This window comes from Brachyistius frenatus, unplaced genomic scaffold (assembly GCF_029030835.1).
Source record: "Brachyistius frenatus isolate BFR_SWC_R1_liver_20210118 unplaced genomic scaffold, ASM2903083v1 Contig_123, whole genome shotgun sequence".
NCBI classification, from domain to species: Eukaryota; Metazoa; Chordata; class Actinopteri; family Embiotocidae; genus Brachyistius; species Brachyistius frenatus.
Window position 1 is genome coordinate 1,162,620 of NW_027210722.1, and position 23,140 is coordinate 1,185,759.

The 23,140-nt window shown below is 44.4% G+C and overlaps 2 protein-coding genes across 2 annotated transcripts in view; one reads left to right on the forward strand and one right to left on the reverse strand.

Annotated features, from left to right (window-relative positions):
- Positions 1-17,695, reverse strand: part of LOC138629885 (striatin-like) — a 30,609-nt gene extending 12,914 nt beyond the window's left edge. Inside the window, exons 1-4 of the mRNA XM_069713867.1 lie at positions 17,376-17,695; positions 2,984-3,087; positions 1,932-2,005; positions 1,135-1,219 (exon numbers count right to left, since the gene is read on the reverse strand). Coding sequence (XP_069569968.1) covers positions 1,135-1,219; positions 1,932-2,005; positions 2,984-3,087; positions 17,376-17,600 — 488 coding nt within the window. The 5' untranslated portion in view covers positions 17,601-17,695. The remainder of the gene's footprint in view (positions 1-1,134; positions 1,220-1,931; positions 2,006-2,983; positions 3,088-17,375) is intronic.
- A 2,236-nt stretch (positions 17,696-19,931) lies between these two features.
- Positions 19,932-23,073, forward strand: map1lc3c (microtubule-associated protein 1 light chain 3 gamma). Its single transcript, XM_069713869.1, has 4 exons — positions 19,932-20,057; positions 20,152-20,207; positions 20,291-20,397; positions 22,811-23,073. Exons 1-4 carry the CDS (start codon positions 19,943-19,945, stop codon positions 22,971-22,973), a joined length of 441 nt encoding a protein of 146 aa, XP_069569970.1. The 5' UTR covers positions 19,932-19,942; the 3' UTR covers positions 22,974-23,073.
- Positions 23,074-23,140: the final 67 nt, after the last annotated feature.

A 23,140-nucleotide genomic window follows, 5' to 3' on the forward strand; every position in this document is an offset into this window, starting at 1 on the left:
TCCTGCAGACCGTACCTTCACCCTGGACTCCGGAGACCCCGCTGACCTGAGACCCTGCGGTCCTCAGAGGACGGACGTTTACTCTGAATAACATCCAGTGTGTTCGTTCATAGGGAGGGAGGAAGGTCGGCCTCCTCCTCCTCCTCCCTCTGTACCAGCCTCTCCGATCGCAGGAGGCCTCCACACAATCCTCCATTCACTGTCACCACACACACACACACACACACACACACACACACACACACACACACACACACACACACACACACACACACACACACACACACACACACACACACACACTCTCTCTCTCTCTGTCCAAACACATCATACATGAGAAAACATGCTCGAGTCCAAAAACGATGATTTCAAGGAACTCGTTGGAGTCAAAGTTCTGTGTGACGAAGAGGACTCTTCAGGGAGGCGTTCAAGAACCTGATCAGATTCTGTTCTTCATCACTCTCTCTTTCAGCTTTATACTCAGGAGGAGAGAGGCCGACAGGCTGTGATTGACAGTTGATTCCAAATTAAATTAAAAGTTTTAAGAATAACTGAAGATGAAGATGAGACACAGAGACGTCTTCATCAGGTTTATCTGAGCCGGTCTGAGTCCTGTCAGGCTGCGGGGTCTCTCAGGGATGAAAAAATGGTACGTTTGGTTTCATTGAAAAGTTTTAAATTCAAATTACGTTTTATTTTTTAACAAAATATCATTTGCCTTTTTTTTTTTTTAAACTAACCACACACACTGGACTGTCCCACTGTTATCACAGACAATTATCTCACCACTGATGGAATAAAATCATCTTCCTCATCGCAAGTGTCAGTCACACTTTCAGACACACAATAACAGAAACACACACTGGAACAGAAACACACACACAACAACAGAAACACACACACACTGGAACAGACACACACACGCGCACACACACACACACATATGCAGAGTTAAACACACACAGTTAACCGCACACCCTATCGTCCCATGACACAGTGGAAGTCTGATTTGGTGTGTGTGTGTGTGTGTGTGTGTGTGTGTGTGTGTGTGTGTGTGTGTGTGTGTGTGTGTGTGTGTGTGTGTGTGTGTGTGTGTGTGTGTGTGTGTGTGCGCGCGTGTGTGTGTAGACTCACTGTCTGAGCAGCTGGCGTCCTTGTTTCCAGCTGAGCTGATGGCTGCTATTTGGAGGACTGGGAGTCTCACTGTCGTCCCCGTCATCTGAGACAGACACACAGACACACACAGAGACACAGTCACCGCCATGTTTCTGACTGTCCCCTTGTTAATACACAGAGAGACATGACCACCCCATGTGACATACACATAAGGTCTCTGGTCTGTCTGCAGTCCGTCCACCATGGGGCGTCAGAGAGGTTTCTTTCAACACAACACTGAAGCCGGGATCAGACTTCACAATATATTTGTCTGTCACCGTGGTAACCATCCCCGCGTTCAAATCGAACTCGTGAGCTTGTGGTTGCGACGTAAGAACACGGTTGCTGGGCAACAGCAACGTGGACGGCGTCTAGAAACTACAGAGGCGAACACTCTGGCAAGCTAACAGGCAGGTAACGTGTGTGGCCGTTGGGAAGATCAACATTTTCCTCAGATGTAGCCTTTTATCTAAGAAACGCTACGTAAAAACAATTATAATATATCAGCTTAACATCCAACCAAACATGAACTTCCACGACCTCTGACATCTCTGTTTACGTCAGCAAACACGTCACAACTTGTGAACTCGAGGCTGATAGAAAAGTTGGAGCTCCGACGTCGTGAATACCACAAGAGGGTGTTGTTCATATGGACTCTTCTCTGTACACGGGAAATACGACAACATTTGAACGCAGCACCAGTCAGATCTGGACCATGACAGCTACAAACTCATGGATGAGAACTGACCAATCACAGAAAGATAAGTTAGTCTCACCTGAATCATAGGTCGGAGGTTTGATTTCTCCCTGGTTCAGTTCTGTCCCATATTTCAGCTTATGGTGTTTGGCCCTGAAGGATGAAACACGCACACGCACACCATATTCAGACTCGGAAATCTCAACAATGATGAATTTCATGGACTGATAAGTTTTCATGTGGCGCCATCATCAGGTCAACATTTAAATTGGTCTAAATACTTTGTTTTATCATGAAATACCTGTAAAACAAAACCAAATAACTTTCCCATCAACCTCAGCTGCTAATTAACAACTGTTGATGAGAACAAGGACGTAGACGATGATAACAGGAAGTAGACAATGACGACAAGACAGAGATGATGATAACTGGACGTAGGGGACGATGACATAATTTAGTAGAAGATTAAAGGACATAAAGTACGATGATAAAATGTGGGCCATGACGACAGGATGTGGATGACAACGATAGGACATATATGACGACAGTAAGTAGGGGACGAGAGGATGTAGAGGATGAAGACAGGACGTAGGAGATGACGACAGGTAGTATGTGACTTTGGACATGACAACAAAACAAAGGTGATGACGATAGAACACAGACGATGACAGAGGAGACGACAGGATGTAGGGGACGAAGACGGAATGTAAGGGAAGATGAAAGGACATTGGTGACGATGACAGAGGGTGGGGGACGACAGGACGTAGATGACAATGACATCATGTAGGGGACGACGACAGGATGTAGAAGACGAAGACAGGATGTAGGGCAAGATAAAACGACGAAGGTGACGACAATAGGACGAAGGGATGTGGGGGGACGAAGCGACATCAGGACGGAGATAATGATGGCATAATATAGGGGGAGATGACAGGACGCTAGGGACGACAGGACCAGAGGGACGACAGGATGTGGGTATGTAGTGCAAAGTTATTTTCGAAACCAAAACTAATTGGATCAAACATTAAAAAAAAAAACATGAAGTTCGGAGTCTTTCTGCATTTTCCAAATAACAGATAATCAAAGCAACAAAGCGTGACGCTGACGTGTCACATGACACGGCGCGCTCACCTCTCCTGTTTGAGGGCGTACTCCAGCATCTTGATCCGTCTCACCAGGTCTTTCTTTAGGTTCTCCTGACCTCGCCGCTCCCCCTGCAGGAAGGCGATCTGAGCCTGCGGAGGACAGAGGACAGAGGACACGCTGCGTGACCACGGAGCAGACAGCAGGAAGGAGGTTTATTTTCTGATGTGTTTAATCCCTCCAGTCATTAGGTTTCAATCCCTTCTGTGTATTCCACTAAACACCAACGTTCACTTAATTGAACGAAGCTAAAAACAAAAACAGTAAAAGCCCAGAGAAGCGTTGAGGAGATTAAATGAAACCTCAGGGGGTCGATAAAGACGTCCAATCTCTATTTAACAGGATGAAGATGGATGGATTACCGAGCCAGTGGTGTGGACACAGAGCGGCCCCACGGAGACAGAAAAAACACTCACAGATGTAAAACAGCCGTCAGCAGTCGAACCCTCATATGTTAGGAGGGATATAAAAGTCTGTTGTCTCATATTGCGTCCATAATGATTTATTAAACAAGGCGGTGAAACAGAGCCTGAATCTACCAGACACACTCAGTTTCCTCTCAACACACTCAGCTCTGATTATTCCCCTCGATGGTCCTCTGAGCACCCTGGGAGATCGGATCATAAGTGGCCAGTTTTAAATTGTCTAATCTATCATTTACGAGTATGTTGTTATTTACTGAAATAGTTTATTTACGAATCAAACCTGTAATGTTATAATCGAACCTGTCATTTACTAATATAATTGTTATTTACCAATAAAATGTATTTACTGATATAATTTGTTATTTACTAATACAATGCATTTACTAATCCAACCTGTCATTTACTAATAACAGGAAGAGAGGAGTTTAAGCAACAGGAATGACGTATGTCTAATTTGTAAATGTTTTAACAGTTAGGTGAGTTTGTAATTTACAACCTGAACCGTCAGGACCAGATTGGTTCGGGTCAGATTAAATAATTGTTCCAGCATGTCTCCGTCTTGGCTTTACACGAGATAATCTAAAATACAAAAAAAAAAAGATAAACCCAGAAGACGGTTTGGTGAAACAAGCACCATGTCCAGCCTGTGTTTTAAATCAATAATCCGCTGCTTTAGAGTTTTAAGTTAGATAGTTTAAAGTTTAAACTAGTTTATAGTTAAAAATAAAAGAAGAGGAAGCAGAGTTGTTCAGATAAAAGATCGAAGGGAGGAAAAAAAAACCCAGAAAACTAAGGAACCAGGACAGATCTTGATGGTGTGTGTGGGGTCACTAATGACTCTCTGGGTGTGTTAAATAGGTAGGTAGGTAGGTAGGTATATACTTTATTAATCCCCGAGGGGAAATTTTTTCGCCACAACAGCATACATACAGGAGCAATAATAGAAACAATAGAATAAAATAATAATAGAATAGAATAATATAATAGAAAAGCAATAAAATAAAAAATATAAATATAAAATATAAAATGCACAGTACATACAGTATATATACAGTACATTAAATATCTATATATATTATATACAACAAACCAATAAACACAGTCAACATATATATATATATATATATATACATACGGTACAGTATATATCTATATATATAATATACATATATATATATATAATAATATAATATATAATATATAATACATATATAATATACATTATAATATACATTATATAAATAAATCCTGCAGCCACAATTTTCCTCTCAATAAAGACTCATGCCATTAAACTGACTTTATATTTAATCACAAAGAAATAGATACAAAAAGGATTTAAACAAGCCTGAGTCCCACCTGCCCACCTGGCTGTCTTATTATCTGTAAAAGCTGAAGCTGCCATCATCATGTCAGTCTGCCATCACGTGATCAATTGCAGTGACATTTCTATGCAGAGAAAGAAGAGGAACACGAGTCCTGAAGTCCATCGGCTGATCTCCTCTGACAGGTCCGTCAACATCCTGAAGGTCAGGAGGTTTCCAGGCGGAGCCGTCCTGAGGCCGTGGACCCCAAAGCCTCCTGGGAAATGGGACAGGCCGACTGGGTGAGGAGAGGGCAGACGGGAGACTTGTGACCGACTAACACACTGCGACCCTGCATCTGATCCGTCTTTACATCTCCTCTCGGACGCTGCGCTGAGCTGAACACGAGGCGGCAGCGTGGGAGCCGACGACATGTGACGGAGTCGGAATAGAGGTCAAAAAATGGGAGGAGGAGGGGTTGAACAAAGACAAAGACTACATCTGCTGTCAAAATAAGAGTTTTAAATGCTTTTTAAATCACATTCATTCAACACTAAAACAAAGTTCAGTCTCTTCCAGCTGGAAGTGTGGAGAAAACACATTTAACATATTCCTCATTCCCATCATAAGACCACATTTCCCACAAACCCCGTCACTTCCTGTTGTTGCGGTCAGCTAGTAGCAGTTTGTTTTGATGGTGAGAGGAGAGGAGGAATAGAAGTGAACACTTATTTTTGGTAATAAAGACTTTATGATGTCATACTTTCAGCAGAGCTTCTGTTCACGATTTTTTTGAACTTGTGTTCAAAGTTTCTTGCAGCAACATGTTTTCATCCTGCAGACTGAACACTGTGACTCCAAAACTGAGGTTCACATCGAACTGTGAATACAAATATGAGCTAAAAATTAAAGTGATTGTGGCAAGAAGTTACAAACAGTGAATGTAAGGTCATCTAACGGTCCTAAATAAAGACGAGCTGTGAGTCAGATCAGTTTTCTTTGGTTCATTATACAGATCTCAGGATGAAGTGCTAACGGTCCTTCACTATGATCCTTAGAGTGTCTGAGAGTTTGCTGTGTGTTTGGGAGCTGCAGGCTCTGCATGCGGGGGGCCCAGCTGTTACAGCTGGGTAACAGCTGGGCCCCCGCAGATGTCCATGACATCAGCGCTGACATCACACTCTAAATCTCCCCCAACTCCCCCGACACCTCAGAGGTTCAGCCCTCCTCCTCCTGCTGCCGCAGATGTTTCTGTTTCTAAAAGCAGGTCAGACGTTAGATTCAACGTGAACACGCCGTTTTATTTTGAAAATTGACATCTGCATCCTCAAACATTTAACTTCACGACGGGGCGTCACGTGATGTAATGACGAGAGATGGATTTAAAGATGTCGCCCGCTCACCTGGGTGCAACCGGCTCACCTGAGTGCACGAGTCAGAAGTTTTCCACTGCACACGCTCAGAAGCAGACGAGCATTTGGGAGTAAATCCTGAGAGAATGACGCACACGCACGCACACAGGATGTAGGACACTTCATTCATGTCCAACACGCATCAGAAGTGGGTCGCTCTGCTCTCGAGGCGCCTGCGCGTCACCGAGACGACGACAGTAAACTTCATTCTGAAAATCGGAGCAGGAGCTGAACTTCCTGTTGCTGCACATGTTTGAATTTATGTCCGTGTGATTGTCGAGAATCAGTCCAGTTTGGACAGTATGGACTGACACTCGTCTGATGGAGTGAATATGATGAACAGGATGGAACACAAAGTTGTTGCACGCAGAGGATCTATAGAATCAGGACAGTTTCAAAGTCGACACCTAAGTTTAGTGTCACACGTTTAAACCAGTTTAAAGCGGGTCCAAAGTAAACGAAGTCTAAAATTAGTTTCAAAGTAGTCCAATGTCCATCTAAAAGTAGTCTAAAAGTGGGGTCAAAAGCAAGAGTTATGCCCACATATTTGTTTTGTGAGGTCACAGTGACCTTTGACCTTTGGCCACCAAATTTCAAGACATTCCCGCAAGGCGGACCGAGATATTGCACCCAGAGGAATATGTAGATGTGAGGTCACAGTGCCCTTTGACCTTTGACACACAAAATCTAATCAGTCCACCGTGGGTACCAAGTGAACCTTTGTGCAAAATTTAAAAAAAAAATTCCCTCAAGGGTTCTTGAGGTGTCATGTTCACGAGAACGGGACGGACGACCTGAAAACGTGACGCCTCCCGCTGCGACTTAAAAAGAAAGTTATTTGAGCTGCAATCTTCTTACTTCCTGCGGGAGCTGTCTGGCAGACCGAGCAACTCGAACTCTTAACTTAAATCCAGGTGAATGACTTTCAGATGATTCCCGAAACATCTCTGAGGAGCCGTCACCCTAAACGCAGGACAAACTGGGTAACCCACTTGTTCTGAACTCCCATCAGCCTTCACTTTGTTTTTAGTCGGTGCTCCACATCGGATCACGGAGGAAGGAGGAACTCAGAGGGGCTGCTGGGATTCAGAAAAAGCTGCACAGAGATATCTTCTGAATGAGGTGAAATAAATCAGATCCCGGCGAAGCTTCATCTGGTTCACCACAAGGTTCAGGAGCAGTTTGTCCTGACTGCAGTGAACTTATCGTCAGTGCCGGGATGATAAAACAACACTAATCTATAAAAAGAAATATTACAGAATTCGCTTTACTGTAAAAACATCCGTCTTTAAGGAGACGATGCCATTAAAACGTGCGTTTCTCTCCGACTGGACTGAACTCTGGTGAACTTCCTGTGGTTCTGTGTGATAAAACAGATCTGAGCGCAGGTGGCTGAGAGGTTAATCTCTAGAAAGTGAAGATTCCTTCCTGATAATCATGTTTGCTCTCGGGTATTCTTCCCCGAGCTGCCACCTGCGTCGGACTCGCGCTTTTACATTGTCTTCTTAAAGACAACGGGGATTACCGGCCACGGGAGGATTAAACCGTGTGAGCTTTCAGCGGCCTTCGCGGACAGGAAGACGACACGTCGGCCTCGAATCAGCCCGCCACAGACATTCAGTCACGTGATTGACAGGCTCCCATTCGGCACACTGAAAAAGTGACAAATTCCTGCGCTATCAGCAGACAACAGCGGATCATCACCTGGGGGAAGAGTTTCGGTGATTCCCACCTCTCCAGGGTTGGTGGTTGTTTCCGTCTCGTGCTACTTGCATTACTAAACTCCTGGAACGCTGCGTTACGTTTGAGTCTTTGGGATGGTAAATTCTTTAAGTGGTATCGAACTGGTTTTACCTTTACAAGTAAAAGTACCGAAAGACAACACCTGATAGCCAAAGCTGGAGTAACTGCATTCGTCCCAAACTGTCAAGTACGTGACGTTTGGTTCCGTATGTAATGTTTGGTTCTGTACGTGACGTTTGGTACGTAACGTCTGGTTCCATACGATTGATACGATTTTCGGTTGGGAACGTGATGTTCAGTTAGGTTTGGGACAATCGGTCAGGTATGGGATGTTGATACGTGATGTTCAGTACGTGACGTTTCGTTTGGTATGTAACGTTCGGTTCGGTACGTGACCTTGAGTTTGTTACGTGATGTTTGGTTCTGCAGGTGGTGTTAAGTTTGGTACGTGATGTTCAGTTGACTACATGACGCTCCGTATGGGACGTTTGGTACGTGACACTAGGTTCAGTACGTGATGTTCTGTTCGCGACGTTCGGTTTGGTACACGGCCTTCGTTTCGATACGTGACGTTTCATTCGGTACGTGACGTTCAGTTTGTTACGTGACGTTCGGTTCTTTACGGGACTTCCTTGGTTTAGAACTCGAGCATTTGAGCGCCTTAACTGTTACAGTAAAAACAATATGACTCTTTTGAGTGTTTTTTAATTTTTCTGAATAATTAACAAAAGTACTATTCAGTTCATTTCTTGAATTCTCTCTGTTGTACCGAAGACACACTGAACCGTTATTTTGAACTCCGAGGATCATAGTTGGACTTTGATTTATTTAACCATCCTTCAAAGACACCCACGGCACTCAGTAAAGAGAAACATGCACCGGCTCAACAAACAAACCTCAGACGCTGGACTGTCCCGATGTTATTCCAGACAGTGAACTAACCACAGGCGCTGGACTGTCCACATGTGATTCCAGACAGTGAACTAACCACAGACACTAATAACAACGGGTTAGTTCACTGTTTGTATTCACTGTCTCGTTCTTCCCATCAGAACTTGAACGCACCGTGGCAGCAGACTATATAAATGAGTAACCTCTTGGTTCAGGCTTTGCTCTTTGTTTTAGATTATTCTGTCTGTGAAAGACAAAAAGTCACAGCTCAGTCTCTTCCCTCTTCATGACACACTTGCTCTGATCCTCTGTAACACCAGGGTCCCACCCACAAACCACAGAAACTGAATGACCCCATGGCCAGAGCTGCATTACCGGACGCAGCATTTTGGGACAGGGGACGAGGGGGATTTCCCGCCGTTTAAATGTGGAGCAGAAAGGGGATTATTCTTCCAGGAGATGAAGAGTTGGCGTGGAGGAGGATAAACTGCTGAGCGAGAGGAGGGACGGCCGGGGTGGTTGCTCCGATAAAACTCTCTTCAGAGAGCCGGTCTCTGGGAAAAAACTCTCCTCCACTAAACAACCAGACTGATGTGGACTTCAGAAGCCGCAGTTGACTTTCAACATTTTTCAGGTAAAAAGCAACAAGGCGTCACGTTTTGGCACCAAAGTGTCGACTGTCGTGACGTCCCACAACAGAAACACAGAAACATGAACTTTAACGTCAGTTTGACTCCCAGTATGATGGTGAAAGGTAAATAACATCTCGTAGCCCAAATCAGATTCTCTGAATACATCTGGCCTCCCAACAAAAGTTTCCTCTTTACAGTTTGATACAAAACCTCTCACCAGTAAACCTGCAGACTGTATATGTATATAAAAGTGGGCGTAGCTTCCCGGGTCCAAAAGAATTAGGCCGATGCAGAAGTGCCATAAAGTGCAATACCACTGAGGGCCACTAGGGTTAGCTCTAGCTGGCTACACCATAATAAGCTACTGTTTTGAAACCTCCAGTCAGACATTTCAGCCGTCACCATCTTGGTTTTTTGGAGCGTAATTTGGACGAGCTGGGAAACAGCTACCGGTTAATCCGAAACAATCTCATTGGGAACCTGAGGAAAGTATGCCCTGTCCACCTATACCTTAAACCTGACTGCACCACAGGCCTGTCAATCAAACAGCCATGCACCCAAACACAGCTTGTATTCCAGGAAAGATTTTGGTGCTTTTTCAATGGGAGTCTATTTGAGCCAGCCCCTAGTGGCCCTCAGTGATATTACACTTTAAGGCTCTTCTGGATTGGCTTCACTTTTCAGACCATGAGTCTTCGAACATTTAACCCCAGTATCACTGTAAAGCGTGTGATACACCCGCCTGTGAAGTAAGGGGAAATGTGTCTTTGACGCACCTAGCATCGTCTACATGTGATAAAAACACAGGTAAGCAAAGACAGGTGATGGAAGTCACGGGACAAAACATCCATCGAAGGAGGTAATTAGACGAGGATGCTGAAGTCCAGGTGAGGTGGCAGGAGGTTTGGCTTACTGGTGTCACGAACTTTCACCTTTTTCACACACTCTGTGCAGAACATTTTTATTTGCAGTCTGAAGTTATTTAGAAACGGTGTCATTACACAGTCTGTCCACCAGAGGGCGCAGAGCTCTACGTTTTCTTTTCAGTGAAATATTATTTATATAATTAGGAGTATAAAAACACCAGCTCAGGTGATTACCTCTCTCACGTTATTTCGTATAACTTCACTTGAGGAGTTTTTCTGTCAACAGTTACCCTCGATATGAGCCGAGGATATCATAGCGTCAATGTTCTTCAGTTTGCTTGCGGCGACACACTTGTCCAGCGGTTTCAGAGAAAAGATCAGATTAGATTTTCTGATCCGTTATAGTCAGCTAACTGATTCTTGCCGATTCGTGACATGTCAGAGAACCAGGTCAGAGCGACAGACGGCCTTTATCTAGTCCGTGAACACACACTGAATAAATTGGAATTAACAACATTATAATATCCAGAACGGAGCAGCTACTTTCTGCACCACAGAGATGGGACACGTTCAGACAACTGGGCCTGGAAGGAGGACAAAGACAAATCCAATTCGACTCGTTCTGCAGAAAAGTGTTGGTAAATTGGATCGACCCACGCCGCTGGTTTCACCGTGACGGCAAACTCCACGACTCCGGCTGGGGGAAGGGTGAAATAAAGACAGAGGATGATGGGAGAAATCTTCTGATAGGAAGCAGTACAGAGGAGAGATCAGAAAGCAAAGGGGGAAGGGTTGGTTAGTAGAGGGATGAAGAGGAGCAGCAGCGTGACGAAGCCCACTCGCTCCTTCTTCCCCTCAGGGGGAGCGTCGACGACTAATGTGCTGCTCTGAAGCCGACAAGACTTTAATTAGAACAACTTAAAGCCTTGAAGAGTGGAGCTGGGTGCCGTGGGTGGGTGGGGGGGAGAGAGGGGAGCAGAACAAAGAAAAAGGAGAGTCCTCACAAACCGTCCAGACTGTCTGGGTTTGCAGAGACTTCTCCAGGAACATCGTGGAGGTACTTCCTGTTTCTAATCAGGACTGTAGCTACATTGAGGACCCCATTTTAACATCAATATATTTATATCCAGAGCAACTTTCACAGGAAACTGGAGAGCAGCAGCTGAGATGTCCGACTGACCGACATCAGCTCAGAAACTTTAGTTGAAGTTTAAGAAACTTTCCAAAAGAAAAGTTTAGGAGACATCTGGTGGCACGGTGGTGCAGTGGTTAGCATTGTCGCCTCACAGCAAAAAGGTTCCGGGTTCGAATCCGGTCCTGGGCCTTTCTGTGCGAAGTTTGCATGTTCTCCCTGTGCTTGCGTGGGTTCTCTCCGGGTTCTCCGGCTTCCTCCCATCATCCAAAAACATGCACCTCAGGTCAGGTTACCTGGCGCTGCGCTAGTGGCAGCCTGTTGCAGCAGCTCCCCCCTGAGAGCCCCCTTGCTGTAGCGAAGAAATTTCCCCTCGGGGATTAATAAAATTTAAAAAAAAAATAAAGTATCTACCGATAGTCTTCGTGTGAGGTGTTTAAGGACAAGCTGTTAATTGTAGCTGAAGAAAATAACCTGGGTTACACTCTCCAAAACATCTGCGTTGACTGGGACTTATTTCAAATAACTCGAGTCTTTACCGAGACCTCTCTCAATAAGTCCTTTTAGACCTGACTTGAACAACTTGGACTTGGACTTGAATCACGTCCCGAGTGATGTGAGACTTGAGGTCTGAAAAGGTTCCATCAACGTCACCTTGAAGACCTTCGTATCGTCACCCGGTAAAGATGACACCAAGTCGGAGTCTGTTATTCGGAGCGGAGTCTCGACGCCTTCAGGGACAGGGGAAAAATGGAGTCACGGTCAAAGGCAGTGATTTATGAGTGAGGAGGTTTGGCTCCCCTGAGAACCACCGAGGCCGTTAAAGGCCGTTACTGAACAACATGGGCCGGCCCGTCCCTCGGGAGCGTTTGTGTTTCATCTCTCCGTACTGTGCACGCCGTCATCGATCAGCTGAGTGGGCACCAACACGTTAGAGGAGAAAATAAACTGGACGGACAGATAACGCTGAGCAGGAGCAGAAGGTGGACGGTTCGCTGAATAGGAGCCGAGTATGAAAAGTATCGATCGACAGCAAAATGAACACGACTATCTTTTAATACATTTATTTTGAAAAACATTCAATGGTTTCAGTAACTTCATTATTGAAGCTGATTTTCTGTCTCGTTTGTAATAATCAGTTCAATATCAACGGTTTCTGGATTGTTGGTCGACCATCTCTCAAACCGAGTGTGTTTGTGTTTGTTTCTGCAGATACCACCTACGCCTGACACTGAGTTACTCCACTGTGTGTGTGTGTGTGTGTGTGTGTACATCTGTCTTTGTGGTAAGCATTAGAGTTTTAGACCTTGGCAGTGAGTTATGTGCAGAAATATGTGTCATCAGAAACTGAATCACATGGTTTGAATTTGTTGTATTTAATGCTCGTTGAACTCAGCCTGGTTGAACACTGGTTGAACTCGGCCTGGTTAAACTCGGCCTGGTTAAACCCGGCCTGGTTACCAGCTGAGGTGTGGCTCAGGGCGGTAGTCGCCTCGCCAGCTGACACCTGTCTGCAGAACAAGCAGGTGTGCACGCCTTTCATTTGACTTCACACGGAGGAGAAAAGAGGAGGAAGGAGGTCGGCGGCGCACGAATCCGAGCCAGGCCCTGTTGTTGTTGTTGTTGTTGTTGTTTCATGTGTTAAAGACATGGAGGAAGAGCTGCTGTCGGAGCTCCTCTGAACACTCTTCAGCGTTACATAAGACACTCAGCTTCTCTCATGCATGTAACATCCTGAACAGCAGCAGCTGCATTATTCACACAATGAGGCGTTCAGGAGCACGTGTGCTTCAGGTCCAATGACGCTCACTGTCCCACCGGAGATACACGGAGCCAATCAGAGCTGTGCCCTGCTGCTGAGCTAAAGGCAGATAAAACCTGTGAGCGTGGAAGATCACCTGGAACCAAACATTGAGACGTTCTCCACAGGTTTATTCTGATCCGAACAGTTCAGGAGGATGTTTGAGACCCCCACAATCCTTCATTCATTCAGACCAAGTATCAACCAGCAGTGACGTCACCCGTTGGTTTGTGAACGTTATGAAGCCTCCCATTCGGATTTTGTCCGTCGCCATCTTGCTAGTTCGGAGCGGTTTGGAGCAGGAAGTGACCATATTTGGACAAGCTGGGGGAGGAGCGAGCGGTGGATCTGACTGATCTGATTGGAAACCTGACGATACTACGTCCCGCCCACCGATAGCTGTAACCTGACTGCAACACAGGCCTGTCAATCAAACAGACACGCCCCCAAAAAACAGTCTTTTTTAAGCTTATTTTCTAATTAATGACGGGATTATTTCCAGATGAACCTCCAGAAAACTAATAAGAAGGAGCGACTTTAGCTAACAACACCGAGATAACTCGTGGAGAAATTTTATTGACTTTGTATTGGAATGGGAGTTGAATGGGAGGCTATGGAGCCGGAGGCTTTTTGGAGCCAACCTCTAGTGGCACTCGGTGGTATTGCAGCACTTCTGCATGGACCTCATTTTTCTGTTTGTAGTCTGTGACTCAAAAAAAAATTTCAAAAATTGATCAGGATGTTTTGGGGTTTTGGAGAAAATGAGACATTTGCGAGGTCGTGATTAAATGATTGAGTGAGAAAATAATCAGATTAATCAGATAATTGGCCAAAACATAAAGTGGTTTTAATGTAAACTGCAGAAAGTCTGGGATCAATAATGAGAATAATTGTTCTCAGAATAAAACCGGACCCTGAAGTCATAGTTCTCGGTAAACGAACACACGTCTCCTCGTTAACAGTCCTGATGTTAAACCTCAGACAGAATGAGCCTGCGGTCGCTGTGTGTTTGTTTTCTGTTCCTGGAGGATAAACTGGGAGTAACCTCTCCCATCTTCCTGTTCCTCCTCTCTGCTGAAGGGTGACCTTAGAGGTAGCGACGCTCAGCCCCCAACCACCTGCAGGCCATCTGCAGCAGCGAGTTTATAGGGCAGCGGAGAAGCAGAAAAAGAGGATTCTCGGTCCCGGCACTCAGCCGGCTCCGCCCCCTTCTGATCAGCCCCGCCCCCCTCTGACCGGCTTCGAATTGTAAAGTTAAAAGCGAGACGGAGCTGCAGACGACAGGTGGACACGGTCTCTGCTCTGTGAGGTCCTGTCCGGTTGGATAGCCCCGAGAGGACGCTGCGACTGGCTGCGGGGTTGTAATGGAGGTAAATGGTGCACAGATGCCTCAGGGCCTCACATCGTCACTCACAGGAAGTGATTCCCTTCATGGATTCAACAGAGCGCGGGTCGGCTGATGACTCGTCCTTATGTAAGAGAGCAGAAAGCTGCTGCTCATCGCTGCCGAACAGATGAAACTCCTACGCGGCCTGTTGATGAAAGTGGACGTAGCTTTCAGGTCTGACAAGTGGAGCCAATGCAGAAGTTTAATACCACTGAGGGCCACTAGGGGCTGACTCCAAAAAAACCTCTGGCTCCAACAGACTCCCATTCAAAAAGCATCAAGTTCTCTCCTGAAATACAAAGTCGGTAAATCTCACTGTAAACAAACGGACATTTTTCACTGCTTTTATGGAGAAAAACTCGAACCGCCTCCTCCATCAGTCAGCTGTCAGTCTCCCTCCACGTCCGTCAAGACTCACATCATATATGACAGTGAGGACTTTGAAGGAATTGATCCAGTGAATCTGATTCTGATGGAACACAAAGTTGTTGCCATGACAACAGACGATGCTTCACTCGCACGCACACACACACACACACACACACACACATGTTCAACCCGACACACGGAAGATCTGTACAATCAGCAAAGCTTAGATCAGCGTGGTCAAAGTCTGCGTCCGTCTGTGAATCAGTTGTGGAGCTGAATGATGGACAGAAACATGGTGATGTCACAGCGATGTTGACCTCTTGCCTTTAGGATAAACAATTTTTTCCTAATATTTTACCCCGACAGACGTTTGTCATAATTGGTGTCTGAATCCTGGAGATATTGTCACAAACGTGTTTTGTGAGGTCGCAGTGACCTTTGAACCCCCGAATTTGAACCAGTCCATCGCCGAGTCCCAGTAAACGTTTGTGCCACATTTGAAGAACTCACTGCACTTCGTTTTAGTGTTGAATGAATGTGATTTAAAAAGCATTTAAAGCTCCTATTGTGACAGCAGATGGAGCCTTTGTATTCTGTATTACAGTCACAGACTGTCTGTTCTGTAAAGCTACGTCACTTTTAGACACTTTTTTATCACCTTGAGCCCCGTGATGGTTCTCTAAGTTCAACACAGAAAGAAAAACAGATTACAAGGCAAATATTTCTGTGATGTGCAGCAGGATTATTATCACCACAGATTACTCGAGCAAAAAGGTGGGGGAAAAAAACTTTTTCACTTGACCTGTAATTTTTCTACTTTCCACAATTTTACTACAAAATAACTCACTTAAAGTTTTTTTTTTTTTTTTTTAACTATCGCTAACTATTTTACCGAAAAGACGTCGTAAAATCAAACATTTTCCTGAGTCCTCTAATTTCACGTTTTTAAACGTGGAGGAAGAAAAATGACTTTGGTATAATTAATAAATTAAAGAAATACAGCAAGAAAACAACAGAATGAATTAAAATGTCTATCTACAAGAACAACCGACATCGACTCTTATTTAGGTTATTTCTGTATTTCTACGTGTAATTATTTCTGTGTTTTGAGTTAGCAGAGGGTTGGCGTTGCTAGCTCCTGTCACTCAAATTTGCTTGTGTGGTTAGGATCGCCCACCTAATTAACATATATACAGAAAAATACAGAAATAATAAAATGTAGAAATAAAGAATGTGGAAGACGCCTAAATAAATGTCAAAGCTCAAAACCTGAAACCACATGCAAGTGAATTTTTATAATTTTATTTTGAACGTCTTTTACTGAATTTAAAGTAGGGTATTGGTTTTATTTAATCATTTAATTGACTTTTTCTGTATTTTCACTGGATCTGACCTCTGAATGTGCAGGACTAAACGTGAACGGTCCCCCTTTCTAAAAAAAAAAAACCAAAACAAAACAAGGTGCACCTTGTTGCTGGTCCCACAGTGGCTCTGCGGTCCAAACTGAGGGGAAAACCCCGGACCCGGTGAGCAGGTCGGCTCCCGGTCTAAAGTTACCACTGATGCATCGGCGCGCCACGGTTTCGTGACTCCACTCCATCACGTACTGCATGGAAACGCACCGTCCGTGCGCCCGTTATCGGACAGCCAGCCGATATTCCCTCCGGTATCGGACACGCGCAGCAGGACCCGCAGTGTGATATGTGGGAGGCACACCGTGATGTCAGTGTCTGAGCTGTGGGAGCTCCGCTGAGTGAGGGGCGATGAAATGATGCCGGGAAAACACCAAAACAACACCAGGCACCCGCCACCTGTCCGACAATGGATCTACACCTGTCCGTGGTGATGACAGACACGCAGCAACTGAAACTCTCCCAGAACCCACTGGAACACTGAAATGTCAACCACTGCTAACCTGGCTAGCAGAGGCGAAACAGCCATTTAAAAAAAAAACCCACGAAATTCTGAGTTGTCCTGATTGACACTGGGAAACGAACATCAGGAACAATAGTCAGAACCGTTTCTGGATCAACGTGGAGCTGCTCTTTAATTCGGCGTTAAAATGAACAGCAGAGCAGTCCTCACGACAGCACAACTTCGCAAGACAGAACGAATGTGCGTCATTCCGTGAACAGAACAACATCCACTTCAAGGCAGCTGCAAACAGCGCAAAGCACCCAACAAAGTAACAATATCACTAAACACTGCGCTGTTTACCGGATTACGCCAGCGCCGAATTAAATAACGGATCTGCTCCATTCAAATGTTGTCACACTTGATACTTTATCGGTCATAAATATCCACCAATAAGCCATGCCACAGTTAATTTTGAGATTTTCCAATGTGGTTTGGTACAACCTTCTCCCCGTCCAGGACGCAGCGCAGCTCGCAGACTAAACAATGGACAGGTTGGCTGCTTACCTGCAGCTCGGAGCGCTCCACCTCCCATTGCGCCCGCTCCACCTCAAAGCGGGCCCACTCATGCTGGAGAAAGTGTAAAATCCCCGGGATGCTGTACTGAGCCCTGGCCGCCTCTCCGCCGCCAACGTCGCCAGGTTGCGGAGCTTTAATATTCCCACCGCCGGGCGAGCCCGAGCTGCTGCTGTTGTTGTTGAAGAAGACACCGGGACCGGCCTGCTCGTCCATGACCGGACCGAGGCGATACGTCTCTGGTTCGGTCCGGTGCTGTCAACCGCTTCCGGAAAATATCCTCCGCAGGGAAATATAGTCCATCAACAGTCCACTACGCTGGACCGCACAACTCCTGCCTGAACCAGCTGTCAGATGAGGAGACCGTGAAGCTACCGGGAGCAACACAACTGTCGGGCATCCGGTTCTGAGTTTCAAAGAAAAATCACTAAAACACAAGTGTAAAAAGGTATACAATAATTATTAGACTAGTACTAGTAAAAATGAGTTTTGATTTATTCGACTTCAACTAAATGCATTCATCTACATTATTATTTTCATTAATGTTATCTTATTGTAAGTTAAATAAATTAAAATGTCCACCTTACACCAAACTTGAAATTACACATGCTAGGTCTGAAACACCTTTAAAAAAAAAAGAAAAAAAAAAGAAGTTATTTATCCCTATATCAATCATAATTTATTCACCTTTTCTTTTCAAGCTGTTATCTTGATGTCTGACCCACATTAGAATAATTTTCAAAGTAGGTGAAGCACAGAAGTAACAAATGGTATACTTAATAATCTTTTTCAACTTCTAACTCAATTAAATGATTAAAATCATTGTTAATCAATAACTGACATAATCACAAAGTAATAAAGGTGTGACTTGAACTTCTCAGCTGTTTGATGGTTGATGCTTTATTAATTTGTGATTTTATATTTCACAAAGGTGGTATACAAATAAACTTAATAATTCTTCAGCTCAATAATGCACAACAATTTCAGCAATTAAACATTTTATTTTATAATAGTTACAGTTCAAACTATTTGGCCTAAAAGGACAATTTTCTGTCATTTTTAAGATTTGGACCCTTTTACAAAGCTTTTATTTTGAAGGCACAACCATTTCATCACCTGTATTACTTTTAATGGCATGAAACAGCTTGACTCACCTGTGCGATGACTCTCCCCCCCCCCCCCCCATCCCCTCCGCTCAGTCCCACCCACTGCCCTAAACTGTCTCACATGATTGCAGATGATTGACACGATGTCATCCAACTGAAGAAAGAGCGCCTGTGATGTCATCACTTTACTACGATTTGCTTGGAAGTCTTTAACAGGTAAATAAGAGTAGGTAATGCTGTTTTTATTTTGTTTTTTTTAACCTGATGATGGCGCTGCTGTCTTTCTGTTACTGTGGGTAAATACAAACACAGTGAGCACTCTTAACATGTTTGGAATTAAAAGTTATCAAAAGAATTTGTTTTTGTCAATGGGTGTACCCATTTTGAGCGTCTCGCCATTAAACTACAAATTGCTGTAAATCTTATGTACATGGACTGACCGTCTCCAAACGTTACAGGTATGTTAACAGTCTGGCCCTGAACACATCTGCATGGTAATATTCGCTCATAGTCATAGCGCCCCCTGCTGGCAACAAGAAACGAGGGGAAAACTCATGAAAGTTGTTACTCTCCCGGCAAACAATTTCATATTTTAGTGGAGTCGCAAGATGCCCCGATGGCTACATTCACCTACATGCACGAAATTCGGTGGACATGTGTATCACACCGAGACGTACAAAAAAATTCCACTGTACCATTACGTCAACTCAACAGGAAGTCCGCCATTTTGAATTTAGTCACCAGTTGTACTTTAACGAACTCCAATAATTTTGACAGACCGACTTGAAATTTATTCTGTGCACTCTTAACATGTTTGGAATTAAAATTTAATCATAAGAATTCGTTTTTGTCGATCGGTGTGCCCGTGGCGTGGCGGCCAAAAAGTGACCCAAAAGTCATGTCGTTCAAACTGTAATAAAAAAGTCATAATATAGCATGTTTTCAAAAAAGTGACCCAAAAATTTGTTTTGGGTTACTTTTTACTATAGTATGACTTTTTTTTTTAATATAATTTGGATGACATGCTATAGTATGAACCTCTAATCTTCTTGCTGAAAGGCAACAGTGCTTACCACTGCACCACCAATTCTCCCAGGAGAATTTGGCGTACTGCAACCTATAACACCACCATCCACAAATATTCATTCAAATGTGGCCAAAATTTCCACAGACATTAGTAGATATAGTGGCTCTGGATAGTAGATATATGTTTTCAAGGGGGTCTGCAGTGATATTAAATATCTTTTTCAATTTCTCTAAACGTTTCAACTTCACTAAAAGTCTTCAGCCCTGGGCCCCAGAAGGGTGTCAGACCGGCCCTGCGGTGAGCAGTCAGCCGGAGTAGCGGTTTTAACCTGATTAAATCCGTAGATGATTCATGCTGCGACTGTGGCCATGTGCTAATCAGCTGATACGCCACAGCCGCCTCTATTCTCCATTTAACTGTTGCACATGTTGAACGACTCTGCCCGCTGCCGAGACCTCCATCACTCTCTGACACGCAGCATGCCTCCCTTCGACAGGACCCAGCTGACCAACAAACCCTTCAAGCAGAGGAAAAGTTTCGGTAAATGTCGGCGCCACGAACACGAAGGAAAACTTCGAAACCTCGGAAACTTTGAAAAACCGCTCACGGAGTCTTTTTCTCTTTCTCTGCGCAGCTACAAGGAAACAAGAGGTGGCCGGTATCAGGTCGAAGTTCCCCAACAAAATCCCGGTAAGTGCGGCGGGAACCGTCCAGAGTCGGTGTGTGCAGGTGTGTGCAGGTGTGTTCTCAGCTGTGTTCCCGGCGCCCCGCAGGTCATCATCGAGCGCTACGACCGGGAGAAGTACCTCCCTCCGCTGGACAAGACCAAGTTCCTGGTGCCGCACGAGCTCACCATGACCCAGTTCGTCACCATCATCAGGTACAGTCCGGCAGAGCCGCTCCCGAACTTTATAACGGAACCGGGCACGACCGGCGGGGTTAATGCGGGGAACACGGAGCCTTGTGAGTCTGATTATTTTCCGGGATGTAAACATGGGAACAGGGTGAACATGGAGGAATGGATTAATGAACCACTGCAGATACAGTCTGTTCACCTGCTACGGATTTTCTTTGAGTATTGAATTCGTAATTTAGCCCATAAAAAAACAACAACAACAAAAAACACAATGATCCGTACAGTTTCCTCATTGTGAACAACCACAAACTCTTTAAAAACAACAACTTCCAGCTCTAAACAAAAATAAGTTTGGCAATTTTACAGTTAAATCTATTGTCTGATGGCTGTTATATTGCTGCGTTAAATTATTTATTTTAGCACTAAAGCTACTTTTAAAGGCGCTTTTAAAGGATAAAAACACAATCCACTGGTTTAAAATCTGAAACAAAAGGCGCATTGTGAATTCAGTTTCCCCTACAGTTCTGCATCTGATACTTCAAATGGATGGAAATGGATGTTTTACTGTTAAAAAGTGGTGAAATTCAGCAGGACCAGTCTATTTCCTGGAAAATGAAAAGAAAATTTGGCCCTTAAATTTGAATTTGTTGCGTTTCAGTGTGCCGTTTTGGGGTGTTTTGTTTGTTGTCGGTCATGGTTGCACCGCAGAAACAGACCTGTTGTGTCAGAGTTCTTTTTTTTTTTAAGGCTCCAGCAGCAGTTACAGATTTAATAGTTGATCAGCACAACATGAGGAGTTTCCTTTAATCTCTGGACTTCAGAGTGGCTGACTCTTCCTGTGACATCTTCATCAAAAGAGCCGGCGATTTGTTGCACATCTGCTGACGACCCGACACGTAATTTCAAATTATAGCTACATCATGTGAATCACGGAAGATTCTTTCTCTCTGAAGCAACAGTTTTAAAACATGTCACACAGCTGTCTTAACAGGTTGAAACTTCTCCTAAAATGACGGACCTCCTTGAGTTTACTGTAAACTTTCTACTTGAATGACCTCAAGAACAAAAAGTCTGAAGAGGACCAGTTTTACTGCTTTGATTTCCAACTTCTGTGCAGTCGAGCATTTTCTTTAAAGACTGAAGGTGAACGTGTAGTTTTGTGGCTCCTCGTTTGGTTTTCAGGTTTAGCTTTTCTCTCCAGATTTCGGGAAGCTTCCTCATTTCGTCTCAGTCATGATGACCCAGCAGAAAGTCATCACGCGCCGGGTTCGCTTTCATATGTGAGATGATGTCATGTGGTTTCACCTGCATCAGAGATCACAGGGTGGTCCATCTCTACAGTTCAGTATGTTCTTCACACTTAACTACTGACCTTCACAAAGATGCGTTCAGGGTATCAAACCTTACATCAAGCCAGTGGTTTGATGTTCAATGTTAAAGAATCAGAAGGAGCCATTAAATGTGTCATCTCGATGTGTTATCGATCTGATTGAACACTATTTAAAAGTAGTTTTTGACAGAATCGAACTCTGCACCCAATCACTGGAGCGCATCAAAACACAGCACAGGACCGGTCTGACGGCTGTAGTTGCTCTCCGTTGGACGACTTCAAGTTTTGTGTTTCAGTGTTTGTTTATCTGCTCTAACTGCTTCAAATTGCCAACTAACGCGACTATTAATCCAACTAACTTCACAGCATGTGACTCTAAGCAAACATGAGGATGCTATTACTACAGGGTAACTCTGGTTAGGAATCATGTCTCCTCTCTGCTTATTGATCAGATAAGATCGGATTGATCTGCTGATTTAATCAAGTAGTCCAGTGACTAAAATAAACAGCTCGGTGGGTTTTGTCTCATGACGCTGTGATTGTAATGATTCCCTCTGTGTAGTCGGTGTTTTTAGTACCGGCTCCTGAAGAATACTACCCAGAATTTCTGCCCGATGGGGAAACCTAAAATAAGTGCATAGTACCATCAGCAGAAGAGAAACTTTAGTTTGAAGAACAGTTTTTCATTCCGATGGTTTGTTGATTTATTTATTTATTTTTGTAGAAAGTGTTGCATCATTTTGGTGGCAGCTCTGGAATAACTTGGAAACGACAGCCAGCAGACGAAGCCCTGACGGTGTGAACAAAACGTCACCTTTTAGATAAATGTGGGGACTTCAGTCGATTATCTGACACAAAGGAACGTTAAAGTTTTTAAAACTGCGAGCAGCGGCTCATTTTCCTCTTGTAGTGCATTCTGGGTTTTACATGCAAGAGTGTTTCTTGTTTTAATTCCTTAAAATGCTTAGAATTTTAATGGAGTCTGGTCGCAGATGGCTCATTACAGAGATTTGTGCCGACTCGGCGTGTCATGTGACGCAGCTAACGGGCGACGTGCAGCCGGCAGAACGACACTCATTTAAAGCAGCTCTTCGTCTTGTGTCTCAGGAACCGGATGGCTCTGCTGCCCAGTCAGGCCTTCTACCTGCTCATCAACAACAGCGGGTTGGCCAGCATGTCGCTCACCATGGCGCAGGTGTACAAAGATCACCAGGACGAGGACGGCTTCCTCTACATGACCTACGCCTCGCAGGAGATGTTCGGACACTGACGGCGTCCTGCTGCAGATTTTAGTCCCCGTTGAAGGCTGCTGGTCTCCACCTGCTGTACATACAAAAATAATGTGTATATATTGTAATATTGTACATGTTGATGGGCATTTTAATGAAGAATGTTGATCCAATAAATGACATGTTGAAACTATTGGCTGGGTGCAGT